At 38.2% G+C, this 24,019-nt stretch overlaps 1 protein-coding gene across 3 annotated transcripts in view; it reads left to right on the forward strand.

Annotated features, from left to right (window-relative positions):
* Window positions 1–24,019, forward strand: part of ABCB11 (ATP binding cassette subfamily B member 11) — a 115,585-nt gene that overhangs the window by 38,260 nt on the left and 53,306 nt on the right. For 2 of the 3 annotated variants that reach the window (XM_027865671.1, XM_027865672.1), the window contains exons 10-15: window positions 2,417–2,591; window positions 10,339–10,452; window positions 12,667–12,777; window positions 14,709–14,834; window positions 18,359–18,562; window positions 21,376–21,546. In XM_027865671.1, coding sequence (XP_027721472.1) covers window positions 2,417–2,591; window positions 10,339–10,452; window positions 12,667–12,777; window positions 14,709–14,834; window positions 18,359–18,562; window positions 21,376–21,546 — 901 coding nt within the window. Of the gene's footprint in view, window positions 1–2,416; window positions 2,592–10,338; window positions 10,453–12,666; window positions 12,778–14,708; window positions 14,835–18,358; window positions 18,563–21,375; window positions 21,547–24,019 lie in introns of those variants that run through there. The other variant, XM_027865673.1, reaches the window with a different exon arrangement.

Consider the following 24,019-nt stretch of genomic DNA (forward strand, 5'->3'; position numbering starts at 1 on the left):
ACTATGTGTTTGTTGACTTACAAAGAATTATAAACTTATAGAATCTCCGAGTTGGAAAGGGCCTCAGAGGCTACACTCTTTCTAAGCTATTTTTGGACAAAAATCTCCTCTATAGTACACACACAAGTGGTCACTCAGACTCTGCTGGAAGAACTCTAGGGAGTTCTTTACCTAAACCCTCTTTATCCTCTCCTGACTGTGCTCCTTCCTATCTTTCCTTTCAGACTTGCTCTGAAATATCCCAGAAACCTCTTCACCCTGAAATCTCACTTGAGCCCTGCACTTCACCCAATGGAAGTACCCTCTGCCCCTGTGATCCCTCCTTCTGATTGGCTGGTTCCTCCCAGACCCTCCATTTAAAGAAAGATGCCCAGGTCACTCACCATGTCATTGCTCTCCAGGCTACATTCCTGACTCTCCTCCTGAACTTTCTCTACAATCCTTTCCCTCCCTTTATCCTTATCCCCCTCTTTCCACCTCCCTCTTTTCAGTTTCCTTGTAAGCTCTGTGAATTCAGGGACTGTTTTTCTCTCTACTTGTATTTGTATTCCTAGCACTTAGCACTGTGCCTGGCACACAGTAAGTGCTTAATAAATTCTTGTTGACTTGAGCAACTCACTACCTCCCAGAGTAGTATTTCTACTTTTGAAGCACTCTAATTATTAGGAAGCTTTTCCTTATATCAGTCTGCCTCTTCACAACTTCTAAACACTGCTCCTAGTACTGCCCTTTATAGCCGGGCAAAGCAAGTTGAAATGATTTTCTACAAGGCAGATTTCCAAATACTTGAATATAGCTATCATTTTCTTCTATTTTCTCTTCTCTAACCTAAACATACCTATTCTTTCAACCAATCCTCATAGGATGAAATCTCCTGGCCCTTCACCATCTTCACTGTCTTCCTCTGAACACTTTATCAACAAACCTTATCCAAGTTCTTCCTAGACTGTGGCATCCAGAATAAAATTATTCTTTTTTTTTCTTTTTTCTTTTTTGTGAGGCAGTTGGGGTTAAGTGACTTGCCCAGGGTCACACAACTAGTAAGTGTCAAGTGTTTGAGGTGGGATTTGAACTCAGGTCTTCCTGAAATTATTTTATTATTCATTATTCCATATGTGGTCTGACCAGGAAAGAATATAGCAGGACTATGACTTCCTAAGATTGAATTAGCTTTCCAAGGCTGTCATTTCTCAAATGTGCTGCATAATTTTAATTCTCAGTTTGCTGCTTTTAAAGAAAACAATTGTACTTCCATGGTAGCTATATTTTATACCAGGATGCCATTGGCATTTTGAGTTTTTGACATGGTCTTTATTTTAGCAAGTAAAACTCAGCATGAGTATACTGAAGACTGTAACTCCAAAGACTAATTCTTCTTATAAACAATGAAAATAAATGACTGTGACTCAACAGTCAAAGAATAAGTTATAACTTCATAGAATTGCAGCCAACTTAATGGAAACATTTTTTTTCTCTCTCACAGAATGCAGTGTGATCATACCATTTAGTCTAGGCTGCTATTAAATACACCAATTCATTAAGAAAACAGGCTTTGTAGGCTCTCCAGAAGTCCCACTGCCCCATCTGATAGGCCATATGACATAGAGGAAACACTACAAAATTTGGAAGTGGTGGCCTTGGTTCAAAACCTGACTTTGCCACTTATAACCTCTTTGACCTTGGGTAAATCACTGAACTACCCTGGGGCTCAGTTTCTTCATCTATAAAGGTTACTCAAAGGTAATCTTTGAGATCCTTTCCAGCCCTAAAACTATAGTCTTAATATTTTAAGATGTTCAACTGAATACCATTAGCAGTCTGCCAGAATCGATATTTATAGAACTATGGAATATTAGATTTTCAAGGTCCTTCTAAGATCATATAGTCCAGACCTTTCCTGAAGTACAAATCTTCCTCTGAATTTGCCTTATCCTTGATAGTTGTTAATTATTTTATAGTTAATAACAAATATAAGCTATAATATTTTTATGCCATATTGCCCTGCAAATAAGTTGAATACTTAAAATGAGATCTCTTTGGGGATAAAAATATACATAGAGTTAGACTAAAAAATATTATTAGTTATAGACTGTGCTTTGATTTTATACCAATCAGATTTGAGTGGGGAGGAAGGAGGTATGTTATCCAAAGTAGAAGACTCTTGGAACTTAAGTTCAGTAGGTTTATATTTTTTTTTTAATTCTCAAGCTTATTGAACATGTGGAAAAGCAGACACAGAATGCTTTGGGGTAGATGGTTAAAATTATAGATTACAATCCAGAAACACCATGATATTGTGACTATTTTGGAGGATGGTGGTGTATGTTCTATGACACTGGGATAGGAAATAATTTTCCAACCTTATATTCTCAATAATTGTGAAACATGTCCCTTTTTCTTTGTTCTTCCCTCACAGATATGAGAAAAATCTTGTGTTTGCCCAGCGCTGGGGGATTCGAAAAGGGATGATAATGGGATTATTTACTGGATATATGTGGTGTATCATTTTCATGAGCTATTCATTAGCCTTCTGGTATGGCTCGAAACTTGTCTTGGATGAAGGTGAATATACACCAGGAGTTCTTCTACAGGTACTTTTGAGTCCAGGGACATTTCATTTCGTTTTGGGCTAGTTTCTTAGGAAAGTCTACTGTTTATTCCCTTAGTTTCCAAGCAAGAAAAGCATCACTGATTTGATAGTGTTTAATTTTGTCCATCTGTAGAACCAAGATACGCCTCTGCATTTTATGGGGAGTGATCTTGAATTGATTGGATCAAAAGTTTAATGATTTGCAATTAGCCAGAGTTTTTATAGCTATAGAACAATGGTTGTTTGAATGTAGCCCAGGAGATAATATGCCATGAAAATGAAAAGCCAGCCATGCCCTCAGCTGAAAATTAGCTGGCTCATATAGTTGAGCTGTATTATAGCATGTACTAATAGGCATAATTGTGTGCAACATAATAGCTTATTAAGTATCGGGCCAATAATATCCTCAACTGAGCAGGTAATGTAAGTATATATTATTGACTATTTGGGCCTTCTATAGGAAGTTCCACAGCTACTGCATTTCAGAATACATTTGAAGTTGCCTTTTCTGAAGTATTAGCATCAGTGAATGTGTCCAAAGATTACTAAGAACTAGGGAGAGATAGTACAGTTGGGTGCTGATCATTACAAATAATGAATCTCCTGAAGTGGTTGCACTATTCCAATTTACCCGGCATATTTCCATTGTTCTGGGACCAATGAGCCTATTTTCCATAATTTTATTCAAATAGCGTAAATTTGAATAAATGCAGCCTAGTCAGGGGATTCGCTATTTGCACTAATTTGCACCTAGCTATAGTTCTTTGTCAAGGACTTCATAGAGTCTAATCAAGTAAAATGTCACCCTTACATCTAAATACTCGGTATGCATAGACTCTGACATAAAAAAATCAAAGTATTGTGTACCAGAAATAGATTAGTTGGAAACATAAATTCAGGACCTATTGTTTTGCCGTACTCACACTGTCACAGAAAAGTGAATGGAATTTTAACTGGTTTTGTCGTGTACCTGAATCCAAAGTTTCTGATTTATATTATTTGCAGTAATGAATGCACAGTAAGGTCATTGGCTTCTCCACTTGAACGACATATGAATGAACCATTTATCCACTGATTCTTAAGCAACATAAGTAGTTCCCTCCACAACTAACCCCATTTGATTTTCTGTCTAAGGAAAAAACATATGATAGGTATCTCTGGCGTTAATACTGTTTTCTATAGGACATCTCTCCCATGTTGACCTGCTTCTTCTGGGCCTGATGTTCTAACTGCTAATTGTTAACCTCTTACTCTTAGCTTTTCTCACCTTCCCGTTACAGCCTTTTAAGCCTTTGTGATATTGTTCTGGGGGGAGGGAGGAGAAGATATAAGTGTAATATGCTACAAGCAATGTTATCTAGCAGTAAATAGAGTACTGCACTTGAACCCAGGAAGACCTAAGTTCAAATCCTGCCTCAGATACTTGTTAACTGTATGGCCCTGGACAAGTCACTTACCCTCCACTGGCCTGTTATTATTCATAGCACCCATCTTACTACCTTAGATTGTGTGAAGATCAAATGAGATAATGTATGCTAAGCCTTAAATCACTACATAATGGTGATGATAAACAAAGTTATCTGTTAGGATGACCTCCAATTTTGTCAAAGTTGTGAGTGGACAATTATGTTCTATAAGAAGAAATAAAAAGACAATCAGTGTTGTAATCAAATCAAGCTTCGGACAAAGTTAATTTAAAAATCTTCATGACAGTCACAATCATTATCAGAGGCTCATAGATGTGGAGCTGGAAGAGATGTTTGATGTTATCTAATTCAACTTTCCTCATTGTGCTAATGAGGAAACTGAAACCCAAGATATGTGATGACTTGCCCAGTGGCATGTAGCTAGTACTTGGAAACCCAGGTCCTGTGATTCTGAAACTAATGCTTTTTTCCACGATGCTATGACTCTTGCTTTTACATCGTCAAATCAAGTGTTTTGGGGGCTGTTGGAGTGAAGGAAAAGACAACTGAATGAAATGGGAAGCTTCTCCAATGGCCCTCGAAAGATCCTTGCATCTGTAACTCTGGGTGAGCCAGTCTCTTTTCTTTTACCGGAAGGATAGATCTAAACACAATGTTTTCTGGGTTCTGGGGTCACAAACTCTCCTTTCTCTTCCTTTTGTTTGATTGAAACCTCCATCTCCTTTCCTATCTAGCTCTCACTTCCTTGGTTTTGATTAAGCAGGTTCCAAGCTTTGCCATCCCTACCTTTCTTTAAGGATCTCTGGGATAGTGACTTCTTCACTCAAATGAATCTCTAACTGGTGGAATTGCAAGTAGGTAGGGAGAAAGGCAGTAGAGGCTTTAGAAAATAAATGAAAGGCAGCTTGGTCTCTGGAGGAAGGGCAATCTGCTCAAAATAGCATTGCAAAGTGGAGTTTGTCTTTGGCAAGGTCTTCCTTCCCTTTTTGCTCTTCTCTTCCTGACATCTCCTCTTTCCTGTCCCTCAGAAGCCCAGCGTCCTCATGCTGCTTGAGGACGCCGATGAAGGTATTACGGTATTTCAGTATTTCATCTAGCTCTGGTTTTCCCACAGTGTCTCATACTCCAAAAACACTTCTCACTCTGCTATTTCCCCTAGCTTCACCTCACATCAATCCCCAATAAAAACACACATTCTTTTGGTGTAGATTACAGCAGCTGGGAAGCATTTTTAAGAAATATGTTGTAGTTGAGCATGGTGGCACACACATGTAATCTCAGGTGCTGGGGAAGTGGAAGCTGGCAAACTGTATGGGCTCTTCCCAGCTGCAGTGGGGCAAGTCTTGACTGGCTAAGTCAAGCACCAACTTAGTGAGCTCCTGAGAATAAGCCAGGCTGCTTCTAAGGAGGGCCAAACCCAGTCAGGCCAGAAATAGAGCAGATCAGAGATCTGAGAGCTGATCATTACAAAGATTGCGCTTATGTGTGGTCACTGCATTTCTAGCCTGGACAAGATAGGGAGATCTAGTCTCAAAAAAAAAACCAAAAAAAAAAAACCAGTCCATTTAAATCTCTAGACTTTTTCCACAGAAATGGTTGTTTAGCCATGATTCCTTTATTCTATATTTACAAATTTCATTTTTTGAACCCAAGTTTAGAACTTAATATTTCTCTATCTTATTCAAATCAAACCATCATTCTAGACTGCTGAGAGTTACCTCACTCCAGACTCTTACCTGCAATATGTTAGCTCTTTCTCTAATATTCATGTCATATGTAAACCTGCAAGGATGTCACCTATGCCTCCATCCCAGTCATTGATGAGTCATTGACCTATACACACCCAAGGACAGGTTGCTATGTCACTGCACTACAGATTTCCCTCCAAGTTGGCATTGATCAACAATGGTTCTCTCTGTCTAATCATTAAGCCAGTTTCAAATCCATTTAAAAGTAAAACCCTCTAGGTTATAGCTTTCTTTTTTCACAAATAGTGCTAAAGATTATCATATAATTTGAAATCTGAGTGCATATCTTTATATAGCATACCTATATCTCAATATCATTTCCTAGATCTACCAGTCTAGCTGCCTTGTCAAAAAAAAAAAAGAAATTTTATTAATTTTATAAGACTTACTCTTGATAAAGCCATGCTGGTTTTTAGTAACCACATATCCAATATTCATATTCAGATAAACCTATGATCTTACTGATCTTCTACCAATATAGTCTGGACATCATCCATGGCTCCCCTTTCTGTATTATTCTTGTATAAATCATCTAATAAATCTAACAATAGGGGTATCCAGTGTCCTGGGGACATTGATCATGTTCTCTTGTCATTGCAAAGATACTGAAAGAACCCACTGTTCTTAAAGGACAATTAAAAAAAATCCTAGTCCTATTCTCAGATAACATCTTTCTAGCCAATTGCTCATTTTATATAAATGCCTTTCCTGTCTGACTCCCTTACCTTCAGCTAGAAGTAAAGATGGAGACATGCCTCCTCCCTACCCCCTACACACCAAGGTCTTCAGTTATTTCCCCTTTCTTCCCCTGCATAATAATGCTTACTAAGTTTCTTCTGGAGGAATCATTTGTGCAAACATGAATTACCAGAATTCTTGGGTTTCTAATGTCACTGCCCACCTAGTAATACCTGACTATGTAGCCAGGACTACCTTTATGCTAAAACGAATGAAAAAGAAAGGGGCTGAAAAAGCTTGAGTTGGAACTGAAGTTATAAGTTAGCCACTATTCCCATGTCCAGGCAGTTTCCTTGATCTAGTCAAAACATGCTGAGTTCTCTCTCATCTTTGAAAAAAAAAAAATGCTTGCTTTGAATCTGCCACCCCCTCAAGCTGTCACCATATATCTCTCCTCCCTTTCACTCTTGATTGTTTCTCCTACCACCACCTATTCATACCCCAGACCCTGGCAATCTGGCTTCTGACTATTGGAATTCTCCCTCAAAAGTCATTAAAACTCTGAATTGACAAATCCACTGGTTTTTCTCAGTACTTATCCTTGAATTCTCTGAAACTTGCAAATTATAGACCATTCGTGTCTGGATGATCTCTCTTCCTTTGGCTTCCTGGTCCTTCTCCTGCCTATCTGACTGTTCCTTCTTGTCCTTCCATGGCTCATCATTTCTCCCCATCTCTAAGTGTGACTGTTGTTCAAGGTTCTTTCTTCATTCCCCTTCTCTCTTCCCTATTGAACTCCATGAGTTCAATGATCACCACTATGCAAGAGGCTACTACGTTCTCAATATTCAGTCTTACCTCTCCAATTGCTTGCAGAACATCTCTCTACCTACTGGCACTTCAAACTCAACTTGTCCAAAACTGAATTTACTATTCTCCAAAAGCCTCTGCCAACCTTCCTAATTCCCTATATCTCTTGATGCAACCACTTGTCTTCTAGTTACTCATGACTGAAATCTCGGTCATCTTTGATGCTTTTCTCTCCCTCAACCCCTCATCTAATCAGTTGCTAAGCCTTGAATGGATAAAAAAGCACCAATTATATGCCAAGCACTAGGTTGATTCTTACTGATTTTTCCTCCAAAATATCTCTTATATTCTTTCCCTCTATCCCATTCATACTGACACTAGTCTAGTTTATGGCCCCATCATCTCTCATCTGGACTATTACTACACTGGCCTCCTAATTTGTCTTTTGCCTCTATTCTTGCCCCTCTCAATCCATCCTCTACCCTCCCTCTTGTTAACCATAGTTCTCATCATGTCACTCACTTACTCAAGAATCCTTAGAGCAGAATATCTTAATTTGGGGTCAGTGGACTTAAAGAATTTTTGATAACTGTATTTCAACATAATGGATTTTCTTCACACTTTAGGTCTTTTTATTTTATGCATTTAAAAACATTATCCTGAGAAAGGATCCATAGGGTTCAATAGACTACCAAAGGGGTCCATGGCACAAAAGGCTAAGAATCCCTCCTTTCTCTGAGATAACATACAAATTCCTCAGCCTGGCATTTAAGGCCTTCTATAGTCTTTTCCCAGCCTACCTTTTCAGCCTTGTTTTATCTTAGTCTCATTCACTCTATGCTTTAGCCAAACTGGAATACCCTCCTACAACCGACCTCAATGTATTTGCACAGGTTGTCTCTTTTTCCAGAACATCCTTTCCCATCATTGCCAATTGAAATTCTTCTCTCCCTTCAATGATAAGCTCAGGTGCTGAAGTTCCCTCAGAGAAAAAGGATGGCAGAGTGGAAAGTGGGATAGTACTAGATTTCTAGTCACAGAATAGCATGCAGATCCTACTCTTGCTACTAACTACCTCAATAATCTTAAGCAAACCACTTGACTTTCCTGGTTCTTGTTTTCCCCATTGGTAAAATTAATTGGGGCTGATAAGATTATTTATAAAGACCCTTCCAAATATAAAAGAGTACTCGTAGGTTATTCAAACTTTTGGAGGGTACTTGATCCTTGCCCCAGTCATGAACGAGATTGAACTTTGCTTTTGAGTCAAGCAGACCGAGGTTCAAATCCGGTTTCTGATATTCAACAGATAGTGACCAAAGATGAAACATTTTTATGAGCCTCCATTTTAGTTATCTGAAAAATGAGGATGATAGCACCCAGCTTGATGAGAGTTTTATGAGAATTAAATAAATAATGTATTTAAAAGCACATTACAAACCATATATATCATTTCCCTCAGTGGAGTACAAACTCCCTAAGGACAGGACCTGTGATGCTGTTTCTTGTACCCCTAGTGCCTAGTTCAGTGCCATCGCATACAGAAAGCACTTAATAAATTTAAATACTACTGCTGGATTGTACCTGAAAGAGATCAAAGAAATTAGAAAAAAAAAGTCTTATATATACAAAAAGCAATCTTTTTTGTAGTGGCAAAAAACTAGAAATTAAAGGGACAACCATCAATTGAGAAATGGCCAAATAAGTTGTGGTATATGAATGTGATGGAATACTATAGTGCTCTAAGAAATGAACAAATAGATGATTTCAGAGACGTGGGAACATTTACTTGAATAGGTGCCAAGCAAAACAAGCAGAACCAGAAGGACAACTTATGCTATAACAGCAATATTATAAAAATGAACAGTTTTTAAGACTATTATAAACTGATGAAGAATGAAATGAGCAAACTAGGAGAATAATTTATACAATAACAGTGCCATTGTAAAGATAAATAGCTTTTAAAACTATAAGAACTATGATCAATGCAATAAGTAGCAATGATTCCAGAGGACCCATGATTAAAAATGCTAACCACCTCTTGATAGAGAATGAGGCTGTGTGTGTGTGTGTGTGTGTGTGTGCATATGTTTATACACACACATGCACACATATACATATATTTATGTATGTGTGTATACATATATAGACATATATAGACACACATATATTTACATATAGCAAATGAGAGAATTTGTTTTGTTTTACTATACATATATGTCACAAAGAATTTGTTTTTTCTTTTCTATTTTTTTAGTGGGATTGGAGATAAGAGGGAGAGAAAAAAGCTTTCTATTAATTAAAAGAACAATTTAAAAATAGAGAGCGACTGCTACAGATGTGGAATATTACATGAATTTTCAGATAAGGCCACTGTATTGTTAGTTTTGCTTGTTTTACTTTGTTACAAGAGACCTCTAATGAAATGGAAATAATAAAAAAAAGTTTGTAATGTAAAACCAAAATATGTCAATAAATTTTTAAAGGAAAAAATAAATACCCATTGAACTACAAAATAGATTCCAAAACTCAGTAAGTTTTTTTTTGGGGGGGGAATATAGTGGGAGAATAAGTATAAAAATCTCTAGAGATGATGCTAGATTATTAGAATTAATAAATTAATGTTGAATTGAACTGAATTTATTTGATTCCTCTCCTTACAAATTGCCATTGTAGCAGTACTCAGAAATATGAATTAAAGACCAAATCTTTCACAAGAATCATATTTTTAAAGCCATTCATGTTGTTAGCCAAATTAGCATGCCATCATTCCAGAGAATGATATGTCTATCTAGTCCTGCCTCATCAGTTCCAGACGATCTCTGATGGAGGCAACCTTATGAGACCTGTTCTGCAAAAATAGTATTGGAGAAAGTTGTGAAATTTTAGAGGAAGAACAGAACATGCTCTTATAGTTTTCTAGAGACTAGCATTCATCTTTCAGACTGTCAGGGCTAGGTATCACCAGCAATCTGATAATCTTCAGTAACCATTTGAATGATCTTGAGGATTTTTCAAAACTGTAGAAAGTCCAAGTATATATAAATTGATGGATAATTATTGTAATGTATCTTTCACATTTCAGGTTTTCTTTGGAGTTTTGGTAGGAGCTTTAAACCTTGGTCAGGCATCACCTTGTCTGGAAGTTTTTGCCACAGGGCGAGCTGCAGCTGCTAACATCTTTGAGACAATAGACCGGGTATGTGTTAACTAATTTACAGGCCATTCAATTGTTTTAAAACCAATACAATAGTAGCCAATATTTATATAGCCCTTTTAATGTTGGCAAAGTGCTTTATACATTTTCTCAATTTATCCTGTGGGAGATGCTATCATCCCCATTTTACAAGTAGAAAAACTGAGGCTATATAACCTACTCATGCTGATATAGCCAGAGTCAGTCAGTCAGCAGGCATTTATTAAATATTTCCTATGTGCCAGGCACTGTGCTAAGTGCTGGGCATTCAAAGAAAGTAAATAAATCAAAAAATAAAATAAAAACAAAAACAGTCCCTGCTTTCAAAGAGTTCACAGTCTAACGACGGAGACAATGTGCAATGACTATGTACAAACAAGATTATGTACAGGATAAATTACAGATAATCAGTAAAGGGAAGGCACTAGCACTAAGCGGAATTGAGAAACACTGCTTGTAGAGAGGAGATTTTAACTGGGACTCAAAGGACATTTAATTTAAAGTTTGGGACATTGAATTTAAGATGCTTCTGACATATCCAGCTTGATACATCCAATAAGCAGAGGGAGACCAAGATTGGAAGTCAGGAAGGAGGTTCGGGATGAGTAAGGAGATCCAGGAATCTTCTGCATAGAGATGATAATAGAATCTGTGGGAGCTGATGAGATTGCTAAGTGAAACAGTATATGGGAAGAGCAGAAGCATGCCTAGGACAGAGTGTTTGGAGATATCTACTGTTAGTGGGAGTGACCTGAAGATTAGGAAGTGGTCAGATAGGTCAGAGTGAGACAAGAATGTCAAGAAAAAGAGAATGGTCTACAGTGTCAAAGGCTGCAGAGAGGTCAAGATGGATGAGAATTGAGAAAAATGCCATTGGATTTAGCCATTAAGAGATCTTTGGTGACTTTGGAGGGAGCAATTTTAGTTGAATGATGAAGTTGAAAGCCAGACTTCAGAGAGTTAAGAAGAGAGTGAGAGGAGAGGAAGTTGAGGCAGAGAAGGATGACCTTCTCAAGGAGTTTAGTCCCAAAAGAGACAAGAGATATGCAAGAATAGCTAGCAGAGATCAAGCAAAGTGTTTTTTTATTTTTTATTTTTTGGATGATTGGGGAGATATTGGCGTGTTTGTAGGCAATAGGGTAGCAATCAGGTGACAGGTGACAGTCAAGCCACGGGGATGTTTCTTTTTTTTTTTCTTTTTGGCTAGGCAATGGGGTTAAGTGACTTGCCCGGGGTCACACAGCTAGTAAGTGTTACGTGGCACGGGGATGTTTCTGAAACTAGTCACACAGGTCTTGTCATTTCATTGGCACAAAACCATGTGAGGTACTCAGTGTTCAGAGACAGTGCAAGAGAAAAGCTTCATAGCTCAACTTCCTTGGGATTCCAGGAAAGTATTGCTCACAATTTGCTGCTCACAAATCATTTGCTCAGTCAGGGTCACAGAGTTAATGTCTGAGTCAGAATTCAAACGTAGATCCTCCTGACACTAAAACAAGCATTTTGTCCACTCTGATATCTTGAAGTATTGGCATCTTCACATTGAAGTAAGATTAAAGGAAAAATAGACTTTTAACAACATTATCAACAGACTCTTGTCAACATTTAGTTGAGGACACTGAAGTTCAGTTCAGATAGAAAACTCCAGTATTTTTATTTTTATTTTGAAAAAAAAATTAATCTTATTTTAACCTTCATTTAAAATTTTTTCAGTTCCAAGTTCTCTCTCTCCAGCCACCCCCACTCATTGAAAAGGCAAGCAATATGATACCCATTATATATATTAAGTCGTGTGAAACATTTTCATAGTAGCCGTGTTGCAAAAGAAAAGAAAGCAAGCAAAATAAAGTGAAAAAAAATATGCTTCAATCTGTACACATGAACTCCAGTAGTTTTCTGCTACACCACCATCAATAGTTGATGTCAGGAAATATCAAGAAATTAAAATGAAAGCAGTTGGTAGGTTATCCAGCCTGTGTGCTTATACAGAAAGGAAGCTGGTAAAGCTCTGTCTTTGGTGGATAGGGCCATCTTAGGGGCATGGCATAGCTGAGGCAAAACTAGAGATGAGTTCAGATCCGGAGATAGATGGTGGTGTTTGAAGGACTGCTGGAGAGAGGATTTTTTCAGATAGTAAATCCAAAGTCAGTTTGAAGCTTGGGATAAACACTGAAGCTCCTACTTTTTTATCATTTAACCCCATCCATTCTGTTTCAGAAACCAATCATTGACTGTATGTCAGAAGAGGGTTACAAGCTGGATAGAGTGAAGGGTGAAATTCAGTTCCACAATGTGACCTTCCATTATCCTTCCAGGCCTGATGTCAAGGTAATTATCCTCTGGTGACAAATATTGTTTATTAACATATTACAATCTTCTCATTTGATTAATAATTTCCGAGATCCCACAATAAGGTTGGTTCCCTTGAAGTCTGATTGTTTCTGGGTCTGGAGTGATTTATTAGCAACTTTCTGAAAATGATCTTAAGGATTGTGCAATTGCTCTCTCTGGTTACTCACAAATTTCTTCTGTGTTCTCCATTCTGTGCACGTGCCTTGGGTAGAACACCAACTGCCAGTACATTGGGATCAGTCAAACCCACAGGGATGTTGCTGAAACTAGTCACACAGGTCTTTTCATTCTATTGGCAATGACCATGCGAGCTACACAGTGTTCAGAGACAATGCAAGATAAAAGCTTCATCTCGCAACTTTCCTGGTATTCCAGGAAAATGCCATTACACTGAGTTGTTGGGTGTGTGAGGTGGCAAAGAGATGCATCTGCTGCCTCTACTTGCTTTTTTACTGGTAGGGCAGGTTCACAAGGGCTTGCAGGTCAGAAGTTTCAGTGATGGGCAAGTGTTTACTGAGTTACTACACTCCCATAACACAGATATAGGGATGGTCTAGCACCCTCTAATGAGAGTTTCTCTGACTTTACACAGCAAGTCTTCAAGGCAATGACCCTTAAAGGAAATCAAGGTCCTTTCAAGCCATACCAGCTAAACTTGGTCGTTCTTTGTTACTAGTGGAACTCTAGCTGTATTTCTCCTCTTATCCCTATATTGAATTCTCCTTAATTGACATGACCTGGCATGCATGCATGTGTGCATTTAGCACCTACTGTGTACAAAATATTGGGCTAGATACTGAGGAAGATAAAAAAGAGAATTATCACTATATAGATCACTTTACAAGTATAGACATAAGCATTGCTTATATGGGCTATGTAGAAATATACACAACTGCCACCAGAGTCTGTGATTTACATAATATTCCTAGAATTGATGATATGAAAAGCTAAAAGATGTATTTTAATCTTGTGTGTAGATGGTGGTACTATAGATAAATAATGATTAAAAATCAGATACCTGTGATGAAAGAGCAATCTCATTGTGGTTTGTCAATAAATGCTTTTGAATGGAAATTCAGTAATTTTATTTCTACTTAGACTTCTGTCCCCAAGGCTGATTGTTTATTTGTCTAAACAAGATCTTCTTCTTTGACTGAAGCCATTAGAATATGAATATATATACATTTGTGTGTATACATACATGTATCTGTATATGTGTATATGTATGTGTGTGTGTATATATGAGCTAGGATTATTTCTCTGGTATGAAATTAAATCTTGGTAAAATCTAACCATATTTTGAAATCTCCAAACATTTTCACTTACTGAAGGATGTAATAAAAATGTTTTTTTGTTTAATTTTCTCCCCTAAATTTAAATTATTGGTTTAACATAAATGCAATTATGATTTTGCTCTTTAATGTAGACATTAACCAGATTCTAATCTTAAAATGTTATAAAATGTATGTATCATTCCAAAAGTATACAAACTCCCTAATATCTATTGACAACCTGCAAATTAGGAGATTATGTGTCTATGAGAATTTGTCTTCTTAATGTTTTGTTTGCTTAAAAAAAAAAACCAACTCTGTCTCATTTGGAGACTTTGGTAGGACAGAATTCCTTTCTTTTTTTTTAATTAATTACAGTCACCAACAATAACAACATAACTTAATACTCCACTGATCTAACAAATACTTTTATGCACTAATAGCAGCCATCAGTTAAATAAGCAATTAGATTAAATCCAAATGTGCACAATCCAGTGTGTGTGTGTGTTTGTGGGTGTGCACGCACATATGTAGATGCAAGAGTAAATGAGTTGTCTTAGGCATCCTTTTGCTGATCCTATGTCTTCATGCGATAATAATTGTAAAACCAAGCTATGTTCTATTTTTCGTCTTCAGATTTTAGATAACCTTAGCATGGTAATAAAATCTGGAGAGACAACAGCTTTCGTAGGACCCAGTGGGGCTGGGAAAAGCACAGCGATACAGCTGATTCAAAGATTCTATGATCCCAGTGAAGGCATGGTGAGTTTCTTTAGGAAGTCCCTCTGTGTGTGGAAGTTGGGCTTGAATGCTTTGACCATGACAGTTCTAGTCTACACTGGGACTGTGTCTATCCTCACCCTGATTCAAGCATTTTGACTAACTTGCAAAGTTGGAACAATCTGTTGAACCAACTCTTTGAGCTGAATTTGGACAAGCTCATTCGACGATGTGTTCAGTCAAAACGATCCAACCAGTCATCTGTGTAAACGAGGTCTGGCACTTTTACCCCTTCATTCTGAGCTAAGCTTCCTTGACATTTTATGGTCAGTCTCTTTCGCTTGTTTTTGCATAAATTGTTTGCCGAAGTTACAGAGGCTCAAAATGAATACGACAGAAACATTAAAACCAAAGTGGCTCAGAGTTAGAGACAACACAAAGCGGATAGAGGGCTGGCTTTTCACTCGGGGTTCAAGTCTTTCCCTCTGACATATTTTGGTTGTGTAATGCCAGGCAAGTCTTGAACTTTGCAGTACTCCATGAAAATCTCTATGGTTATAAATTGCAAAACTGTGATCTGCATTGGTAGAGAGCATTTTCTCAACATCAATGGGCATTCCTAACATCAATGAAATAAATCATAGGCCCAGAGATCTCCAAAAAGCCTAGGGTTAAGTTTATATAGGGCAGCTAGGTGGCGCAGTGGATAGAGTGCCTGGGCTGGAGTCAGGAAGACCTGAGTTCATGTCTGGCCTCAGATACTTACTAGCTGTGTGACTCTGGGCAAATCACTTCACCCTGTCTGCCTCCATTTCCTCATCTGTAAAATGAACTGGAGAAGGAAATGGCAAACCACTGTAGTATTTTTGCCAAGAAAACTCCAAAATGGGGTCACGAAGAGTCAGCCACGACTGAAACAGCTGAACAACAATAACAAGGTTATATAGATTTTAAACTCAGTTCCTCCTGACTCCAGGGCTGGTGCTCTATTCACTGTACCACCTAGCTGCCCCCTGGGATGATTCTTAATTATTAGTAGTGGGTATTTTCCCCCAGAGTTTATGCAGTTCCCCAAATTTAGCCTTAAATGTGTCACAGAATTACAGAACCATAGATTTTCATAGTTAGAAAGACTCAGTGGACATTTAATCCAGATCACACCTGAACAAGAATCCTATTTACAACTGTTTACTGAGACTCTTTTTGAAGATTTCTAGAGAGGGGAAGCCACCAGCTCCAGAGGCAGCCCAATCCCTTTTTGGAGAACTATAATGGCAGAAAGTATTCTCTGCATCAAGCTTAAGTAGGTTTCTTTGTTGTCTTCTACTCATTGCTCCTAATTTGGCAACCCGGGGCTAAGCAGAACAAATCTAATCTCTCTTCCCCACGTCTACCTTTCAAATGCCTGGAGGATAACTATCATGTCTGTCTCCAAGGCTGCTTTGCGCCAGTCTTACTTTCCCCAGTCCATTCAACTGATCCTCATTTGACATGAATTCGAAGCCCTGCTCTGGACACTGTCCAGTCTAACTGGCTGAAAGCCTAGCTAGAAGCGGAAAGTCATGCCGGCACAGTCCTCTCTGATTCTAGGTGACAAGCACATTTGAACACATTATTGATGGTTCCTGTGAAATTCCTTGTGTTGTCACACTCTGGAGAACTGCATTATTTTGACAAATAGAAAAGTCAGCAACAAAAGTGACTTCTCATTTTTCACAGACATGATGTCTCTCTCATACACTTTTCATGGTTCTCATTCCTCTTATCTGAATAGCACCCATGGTTTACAGGACATAAAGTGGGCACCATTTTTGCAGATAGTCTTTTAACTTGATGCCCCACTTTTAGATTACAATAGTGCCTAATAGCAAGGTGTCTACATATGAAGTATCAAAAGCTAAAATTTACTATGGAATTCATGCCCCAGGATGGTGATAGTTACTTACAAAGGCTGTGGCTTTTGACATTCACATTTTATCCACTCACCAATGCCCTACATGGACATTGGGGTGTTTGGAGAGGACTAGCACCTCTGATGAGAGGACTGCCAAGCCCTTTTCAGAACTGCTCATCCACATTTGGAGTCCACCTGTCACCCAACTCTCACCTGTGGCTCCAAGAAGCTGTAGCATGGGCAGAGGCCACACTCTGGTAATACCATCTCAGTTGATGACTCAACCAGGTTAAGGGTAACTGATAGTCTTCAAACCCATTGGTGAGTTGGGCAGATGTCTACCCCAAGCATAGGTGGAATGGATGGATGAGAACAATTTGTTCCACTGGCCACAAATGTGACTGAAGCAGGCACTGTGGAGCGCTTAGAGCTTGGTCAGATATCAAAGACTCCAAGGTCATTCACTGTAACCTGAGCCATCGCCAGTTGTCTTGACCTTTGTCCTGCCACTGGACTTCCGTGACTATGGAAGAGAGAACGAGGCTGATGACTGTGCAACTCTGCTTCACTGAAACCCAATTCCCTTACAAGTCAAGACATCACCCCATGATGTCATTGATCCTCTTTGAAAACAAAGAATGAACAACAACAACGTGGGTATTAGTTTAAGGATAATAGACATTCAAAATCCCTAGCTCCTCAAGTATAACTATGTTCTCATCAATGTGAATATTCCTTCCAAGAAGATCATAACTCATCCATGCCCACCCCTGTCATGTGCCTCTCTCCTCTTGTCTTCTCATAAGTTCATCACAGTATATCTGCCCAAATTGTTAGAGACTTTCCTCAGTTTTTCTTGATCCTGTAAAAATACCAGTGGAGCACTTGGGTTATCTACCTGTTTTCTATTGCTATTACCATGTAGCCAGAACAACTTGTTTTATAGTCTTACATTTTCCTGTTGACATGCTTTACTCTAGCTCTTCAAAGTTCCTTTTTTTATATATGTTGTTACTGGTTCATACCCAATGTGGCCTTCTGTATTGTGCTCTGTGTGATACTTACTTTTAATGCTTTTTGAATCTTGTAATTCTTTAGTGACCAACATGATTCACAGCCATTTCACTTGTTTTGCCAGGACAAGTTTAGATTTTGTTTTTTGCTTTAATGGAATAAAAAAAAAAAACTTGTCCAACACCAGAATAAATATGTTGAATTAGATAGTGATTACACTGTCCATGTTTTGAAACAAACTATTCTGAAGAGTTTTGTACTTGGCAGGTACCTACTATTTATTAAATTGAAGTCAGAACTAAATGACCTTAGTAATAGACCCATTATATCGAATCTTAGAATAATTTGATTACAAGGGAACTTAGAGGTCATCTAATCTAACCTCTGCTTGATGCTTGAATCCCTTCTATAATATATTCAACTGTGGTCATCTAGCCTCCCCTTGAAGACCTCCAGTGATGAAGAACTCACTACCTGCCAACAGATCCCATTCTGTATATCAACACTGGAACCATTGCAAAGTGCTTGACAGTTTACAAAGTGTTTTCATTAGTAATCATTGAGCCCCTTTGTATATTTCTGACAGGTTGTGATAAAATGTTAAGACTCACATCATTGGAGGAGATCTCAATGGTGACTATGTTTTTATATTCTGCAGGTGACCCTGGATGGACATGATATTCGCTCCCTTAATATTCAATGGCTCCGATCCCATATTGGGATTGTTGAACAAGAGCCAGTCCTGTTCTCCACCACAATTGCAGAGAACATTCGCTATGGAAGAGAAGATGCGACCATGGAAGACATCATCAAAGCTGCCAAAGAAGCCAATATCTACAACTTTATCATGAATTTGCCGCTGGTACTCTCTGCCTTATATCTACTTCCCCTAAACTTAGTGAATAGTAATCATTTTTCTTTCCATTTCAGTCTTGCATGCCCATCTGCATCTTAAGATAAATTAACAATAATAACATGGAATAAGTAATAACATGAAAGAAAATTGCTAATGAAAATCAACAAGTCAAGTTAATAGGCATTTATTGAGCATTTTTGATGTTCCAGGAACTGTGCTATTCCCTGGGATACAAAGAAAGGCAAAAACAGTCTGTGCCCTCGAAGAACTCCCAGGCAAATAGGGGAGGCAACATGTATAAAACTATGTCTATACAATATAGATAAAAGGAAAATAGGAGATAATCTCAGAGAAAAGGCACTAATATCAAAGGGGACTGGCCAAGTTCTCTTATAAAAAGGTGGGATTTGAGCAGAGACCTGCAGGAAGCCAAAAGAATGAGGTAAGGATGAAGAGCATTCCAGGCATCAGGGTCAGCCAGTGGAAGGACATGAAATTGGGAGATTGAATATTGAGTGTGAGGAGCAGCAAGTAAAAATTTTTTCAAAACTTCAGTCTTCCTCATTGCTTTAATGGTGGTCCTTCAAACCCACATGGGAGTGCATAGCTCCATTCATAGTCCTCTCTCTTTATCAGAGAAATTGTTTGGCATTGCTGTGCTATGGCTTCAATAAAACTTATGAAAGAGTGAAGAATATTTTTAAAATCACCTGCTAGAATGTAAGCTCCTTGAGGGCAATGACTATTTTATTTATGCCTTTGTTCCCCCAGGGCTTTGCACATATTAGTTCTTTTAATAAATGTTTATTTAATGAATGAAAGAATTTTTAAAATGCTATGAGGACTTAGAGGTCATTTAGTCCAACTCTCTTATTTTAAAGGCAAGAAAATTCAAGTTCCTAGAGGTAAAGTGAATTACCAAAAGTCACTTACCTAATTAGTATCAAGGTCACTCTTAGAAGCAGGTCTTATAAGCCACAAGTTCAATGCATTTTCCAATATGACCTGAAAAACTTTCTTTTCTCCAAACTTAAATGATTTTATTGCTATACCATTAAACATGTCTCTGTCTCCTGTAACTCAGCAAAATGGAGATTCCTGAGAGTGCCATTGGTTATTTGAAAATAACTGGTATAACGGTGTTTAAGATCTAACAACTCTCTTCATAGTTCAATTGTTCTATGCTTAGGAAGTTATCTCCATGCTACAACAAAAATGTGGCAATCAGACTTTTGTCTCAGAAATTTAAGGGGTGCTGGTAGCATTTACAATCCTTTAGTAAAACAATTAGCTGAACGCCTATTCAACAAAAATAGCTGGTTAAAAAGGAACTACCAGATGATCCATTCACCATAGTTGAACTCCTTCCCAGCTTTGTCCCTGCCTGCTTTTCCCACTCCTCTTGTGGAAGCTATATAGTCCCTGTTTTCACTCCAAGGAGCAATGTCATGAGGTCTCACCCATCAACTGATTTTGTCCTAAATAATTGATTTGAGGGATTTTATGCTCCTTGCCCTGGGCATGGTTTGGACTGCTTGTCTTCGGGGCAAAAAATCACTAATTACAGCTCTAGCCATCATGGTTAACCAGATAGTATAACTCATATCTTCAAGACAGCTTCCCCTTCCACATCTGTCTCTTTTTAAAGGGATAATTACATTTAAAATAATGTTGATTTTAAAATAGGTAGGGCAAGTTTCTAGCCACTGATCTCTTAACTCGCAGAGCAGTTGCTATAACCTTGAGCTTGAGCTTTTCTACCCTCAAGTAGAAAAGCTGCGATGAACAGTAATTTTTCAAGTTCATTTATGATATTGCATTATTTCCATTTCCTTATATAAGATTAAAGTCTGGCTAATGTGCTGGCCATTTGTAGTGTCTAGTGTATTTAGGCAGACACAGAGTACATACTCAGTAAACGTCTGTGGCTAATTCATTTAACTTAAGTGAACAAGCATTTTCTAAGCAAATTAATAATAATAGCTAGCATTTATATAGTACTTTAGTGTTTGCAGAGCATTTTATAAATATTACCTCATTTGATGTTCACAACAACCCTGTGAGGCAGGTGCTATTATCATTCCCATTTACAGATGGGGAAATTGAGGCAAATAGAGGTTAAATGACTTACCCAGGGTCACGCTATTAGTAAGTATCTGAAGGTGAATTTGAACATAGATCTTCCTGACTCCAGATCCTTAGTTTTATCTGCCCTCTATGTGCTAATTACTAACTAATAGGCCCTGTGCAGGGTAGTAGGCATATACAGACAAAATAAAAGAAAAAAATGTCCCTGCTTTCAGAGAGAGATATAATTATATATTATACTAATATAATATAGCATAATCGTATAGCATAATTCATTTTATCATGATGAAAGACATAATGTGGTTGATCACTTTTTCTTTCATAGCAGAAAGACAATTGTGAGAATTGTGTTTTACTGAGTTGTTTGCCTAGAGGGAAAAGATGAGAATTTGATTTGTGTCAGAGTCTTCTAAGGTGATTTTTCAGGACCTTGATCAATTTTTCCTTTCACTGCAGAGTTTTATTTGACATTGGCCTAAGTTAAGAGTGTTTGTATAGCCTGGCGAGCTTGAGAATGAAAGCATGAATCAATTGCTTTACCTCACACATGCCCCAAAGTATTGATTAGACCATAACCTGTTTTTCTGAAAGGAAGAAATTTTCCTCCTCAGGGAGGTTAAATCTGGGAAAGTTAAAGTCTGAGCAGGACATAGCATGCAAGAATGGAAGTATCAAGCCATTGTCATGTACCAAAGGATACCTCTCATTTTAACTATTGTCTTTTGTCTTAGAAATTTGATACCCTCGTTGGTGAGGGTGGAGGCCAGATGAGTGGAGGCCAGAAACAAAGGATTGCTATTGCCCGGGCACTGATCAGAAACCCCAGGATCCTGCTTTTGGACATGGCCACCTCTGCCCTAGACAATGAGAGTGAAGCTATAGTTCAGAAAGCACTTAATAAGGTCTGTTGAAATGCTCAGTTCATTTACAATATGTAAAGAAGCTTTCAGGAAACATTTGTGTTCTGTGGCTTGTGTTGACATTTAGCCAAATGTGTGCAGGTGTGTGTGTTCATAACATAATGGTTTCCTCCGCTTCCAGATTATTAAAGAGGCAAAGAAAGCTTCTCGTTCTAGGGTTCCCAAGGTCAGCAGAAGAGAAGCTGGATTGAGTCCCTGCTCTGCAAGTTAGAGAATTTTCCCTTTTAAGCTTGGGAGTCCAACACCTGGGACGTGTAACCACAGGGACAGCTCCCTCTTCTGATCCTACCTTCCCCTGTCAGCATCAGATGAGGGTCTAGACAGAGGGCACATACCATTTGCAACACTCATGAGAACCAGGACAAGGGGAAATAATGGTAGAGAAAGACAAAGAAGAATATCCTATTTCCTCAGAGTGTTTGCTGAGTTTAATAAATGCTGACATTCTAAATAACATTTTACATATATCATTTAATTTGGTCCTCACAAAAACCCTTTAAATTAGATGCTACTGCTGTTCTTATTCTCATTTTACTGATGTGGAAACTGAGGTTCAGAGAGGTTAAATGACTTGTCCATGGCTGCATAGCTAGTAAATATTGAAGACAGGATTTAGACCCAGGTGTCACCATTGTTCTACCAAACTACCTTCATAAGCAGACAGTTCAATTTAAAAAGCATTTACTAAGGACTTACTTTGTGCAAGTCACTGTACTACAGTTATCCCTTCCATGTCATGGAGGTTAGGAATACAGTGCCCCAATGATCTGGAAAATCTGTGTAAAATTTTTTGACCCTCCCTTCATACCAGAGAAAAAGTCTGATTTTCTTTTTCTTTCATGGGGTGTTTACAAGACTTTGTTGTAAAATTTGGATTAAGTATTTGGTCAGAGGCTCTATGTCATCTGCTGGTCTTCATGTGTCATCTGTAGCTTCTGCAAAACTTCCTAAAAATTCCTATTTAATTTTTTCTGCCAACCCGTGATATATGGAAACCGTGATGGGGAAAATCACAATGTGGAAAAGATAACTGTATAGAATTCCTTCTCTCAGAGACCTTGTGATCTGATAGTTGGGCTACAAACACATTCCTGTTGGAAGCTGAAAGTTTTTGTCTCATTCCCTAATTTAATCAAGTAGTAGGATGGGAGGAAAAGGGATAATTTCAGGCTTATGGTGCCAAGTGACCCTATGTGGGGAAGGGATGTCTTAATTTACCTCTAATTTGAGGATTATATTGCTCAGAGTTATGTGGTATTACTTACTGCTAAGATAATCAAGGTGTTGAACTGAAATTTTAAAAAAATGTTCAATCTAGTATTCTGTAAGACTAGTCTTTCAAGTTCAGTATATGCCATTCACAGGTGATCCATTGGGGTATGGGGAAAAATTAGGACTTCTATTTATTTTTACTTTTAAATAGAAATTAATATTTACTAATTAATACTATGTAATGTTTAATACATGCATTGACACTGATTCCCTCACTCTATCTAAATGTCAGGTGATCACATGTCACCGCAGTATTCAAAGTCCATGAAGAAAGAATGGGAATTCTATGTTGTTGTTTGTCCTTTGTTCTTGAGAAGGACCATGACATTAGGAAGTTGATGCCATGACTTGCAAGTAAATTGGATTTAAATGAGGGAGGGCTGTGCGAAGTCATCAGCCTCACTTTTCCCTACAGAGCCATCTGGGTCCAGTGGCAAGATATAAATCAAGACAACTGGGGGTAGCCCCCATGGGAATTCTATAACACACAGGGGTTGACAGTGTTGCCCTTCTTTGTAAGATAATGTAGTTTACCTGTACTGTGTTAATAGGACTTACAGCTTTTAGTAACTGATTCTAACTTAAAAAATGGAGAGGTAACTTAGAAAGAGGCCTACAAATGAGCAAAAGCTAACCAGGAAATGGCTTCTATGACAGATTCCTAGCATGAGCTAGTCACATTACTAGGTAAAAATAATGATGATCTAGCCAGATGTCACAAGACGCCAACTGGGGAGTGACCATGAAAATCTTTTTTACCACTGTGAGCCAGAAGTTCACTGATTATCTTATGGCAGTTAGTAAAAGAAAAATTAGTAATGAATTTTTCTTTTATTAAAAAAAGACAAGTATTCCCAATTTGCCAATTTTTTTCTTTTACAGGTACCTGTCATATTATGCAGCCTAGCAGTTTTTTGTTTTTTGTTTTTTTGTGAAGCAATTGGGGTTAGGTGACTTGCTCAAGGTCACACAGCTAATACGTGTCAAGTGTTTGGTCTGAGGCCGCATTTGAACTCAGGTCCTCCTGACTTCAGGGCCGGTGCTCTATCCACTGCGCCACCTAGCTGCCTCAAAAGTCTAGGCTTTTTCTTTTTTGGGGTCCAGATCCCATCCTCATCAAAGTGATAGCCCAGGGTCACACACACACACACACACACACACACACACACACACACACACACAC

The sequence above is a fragment of the Vombatus ursinus genome, unplaced genomic scaffold (assembly GCF_900497805.2).
Source record: "Vombatus ursinus unplaced genomic scaffold, bare-nosed wombat genome assembly UNPS02014779.1, whole genome shotgun sequence".
Taxonomy (NCBI): Eukaryota; Metazoa; Chordata; class Mammalia; order Diprotodontia; family Vombatidae; genus Vombatus; species Vombatus ursinus.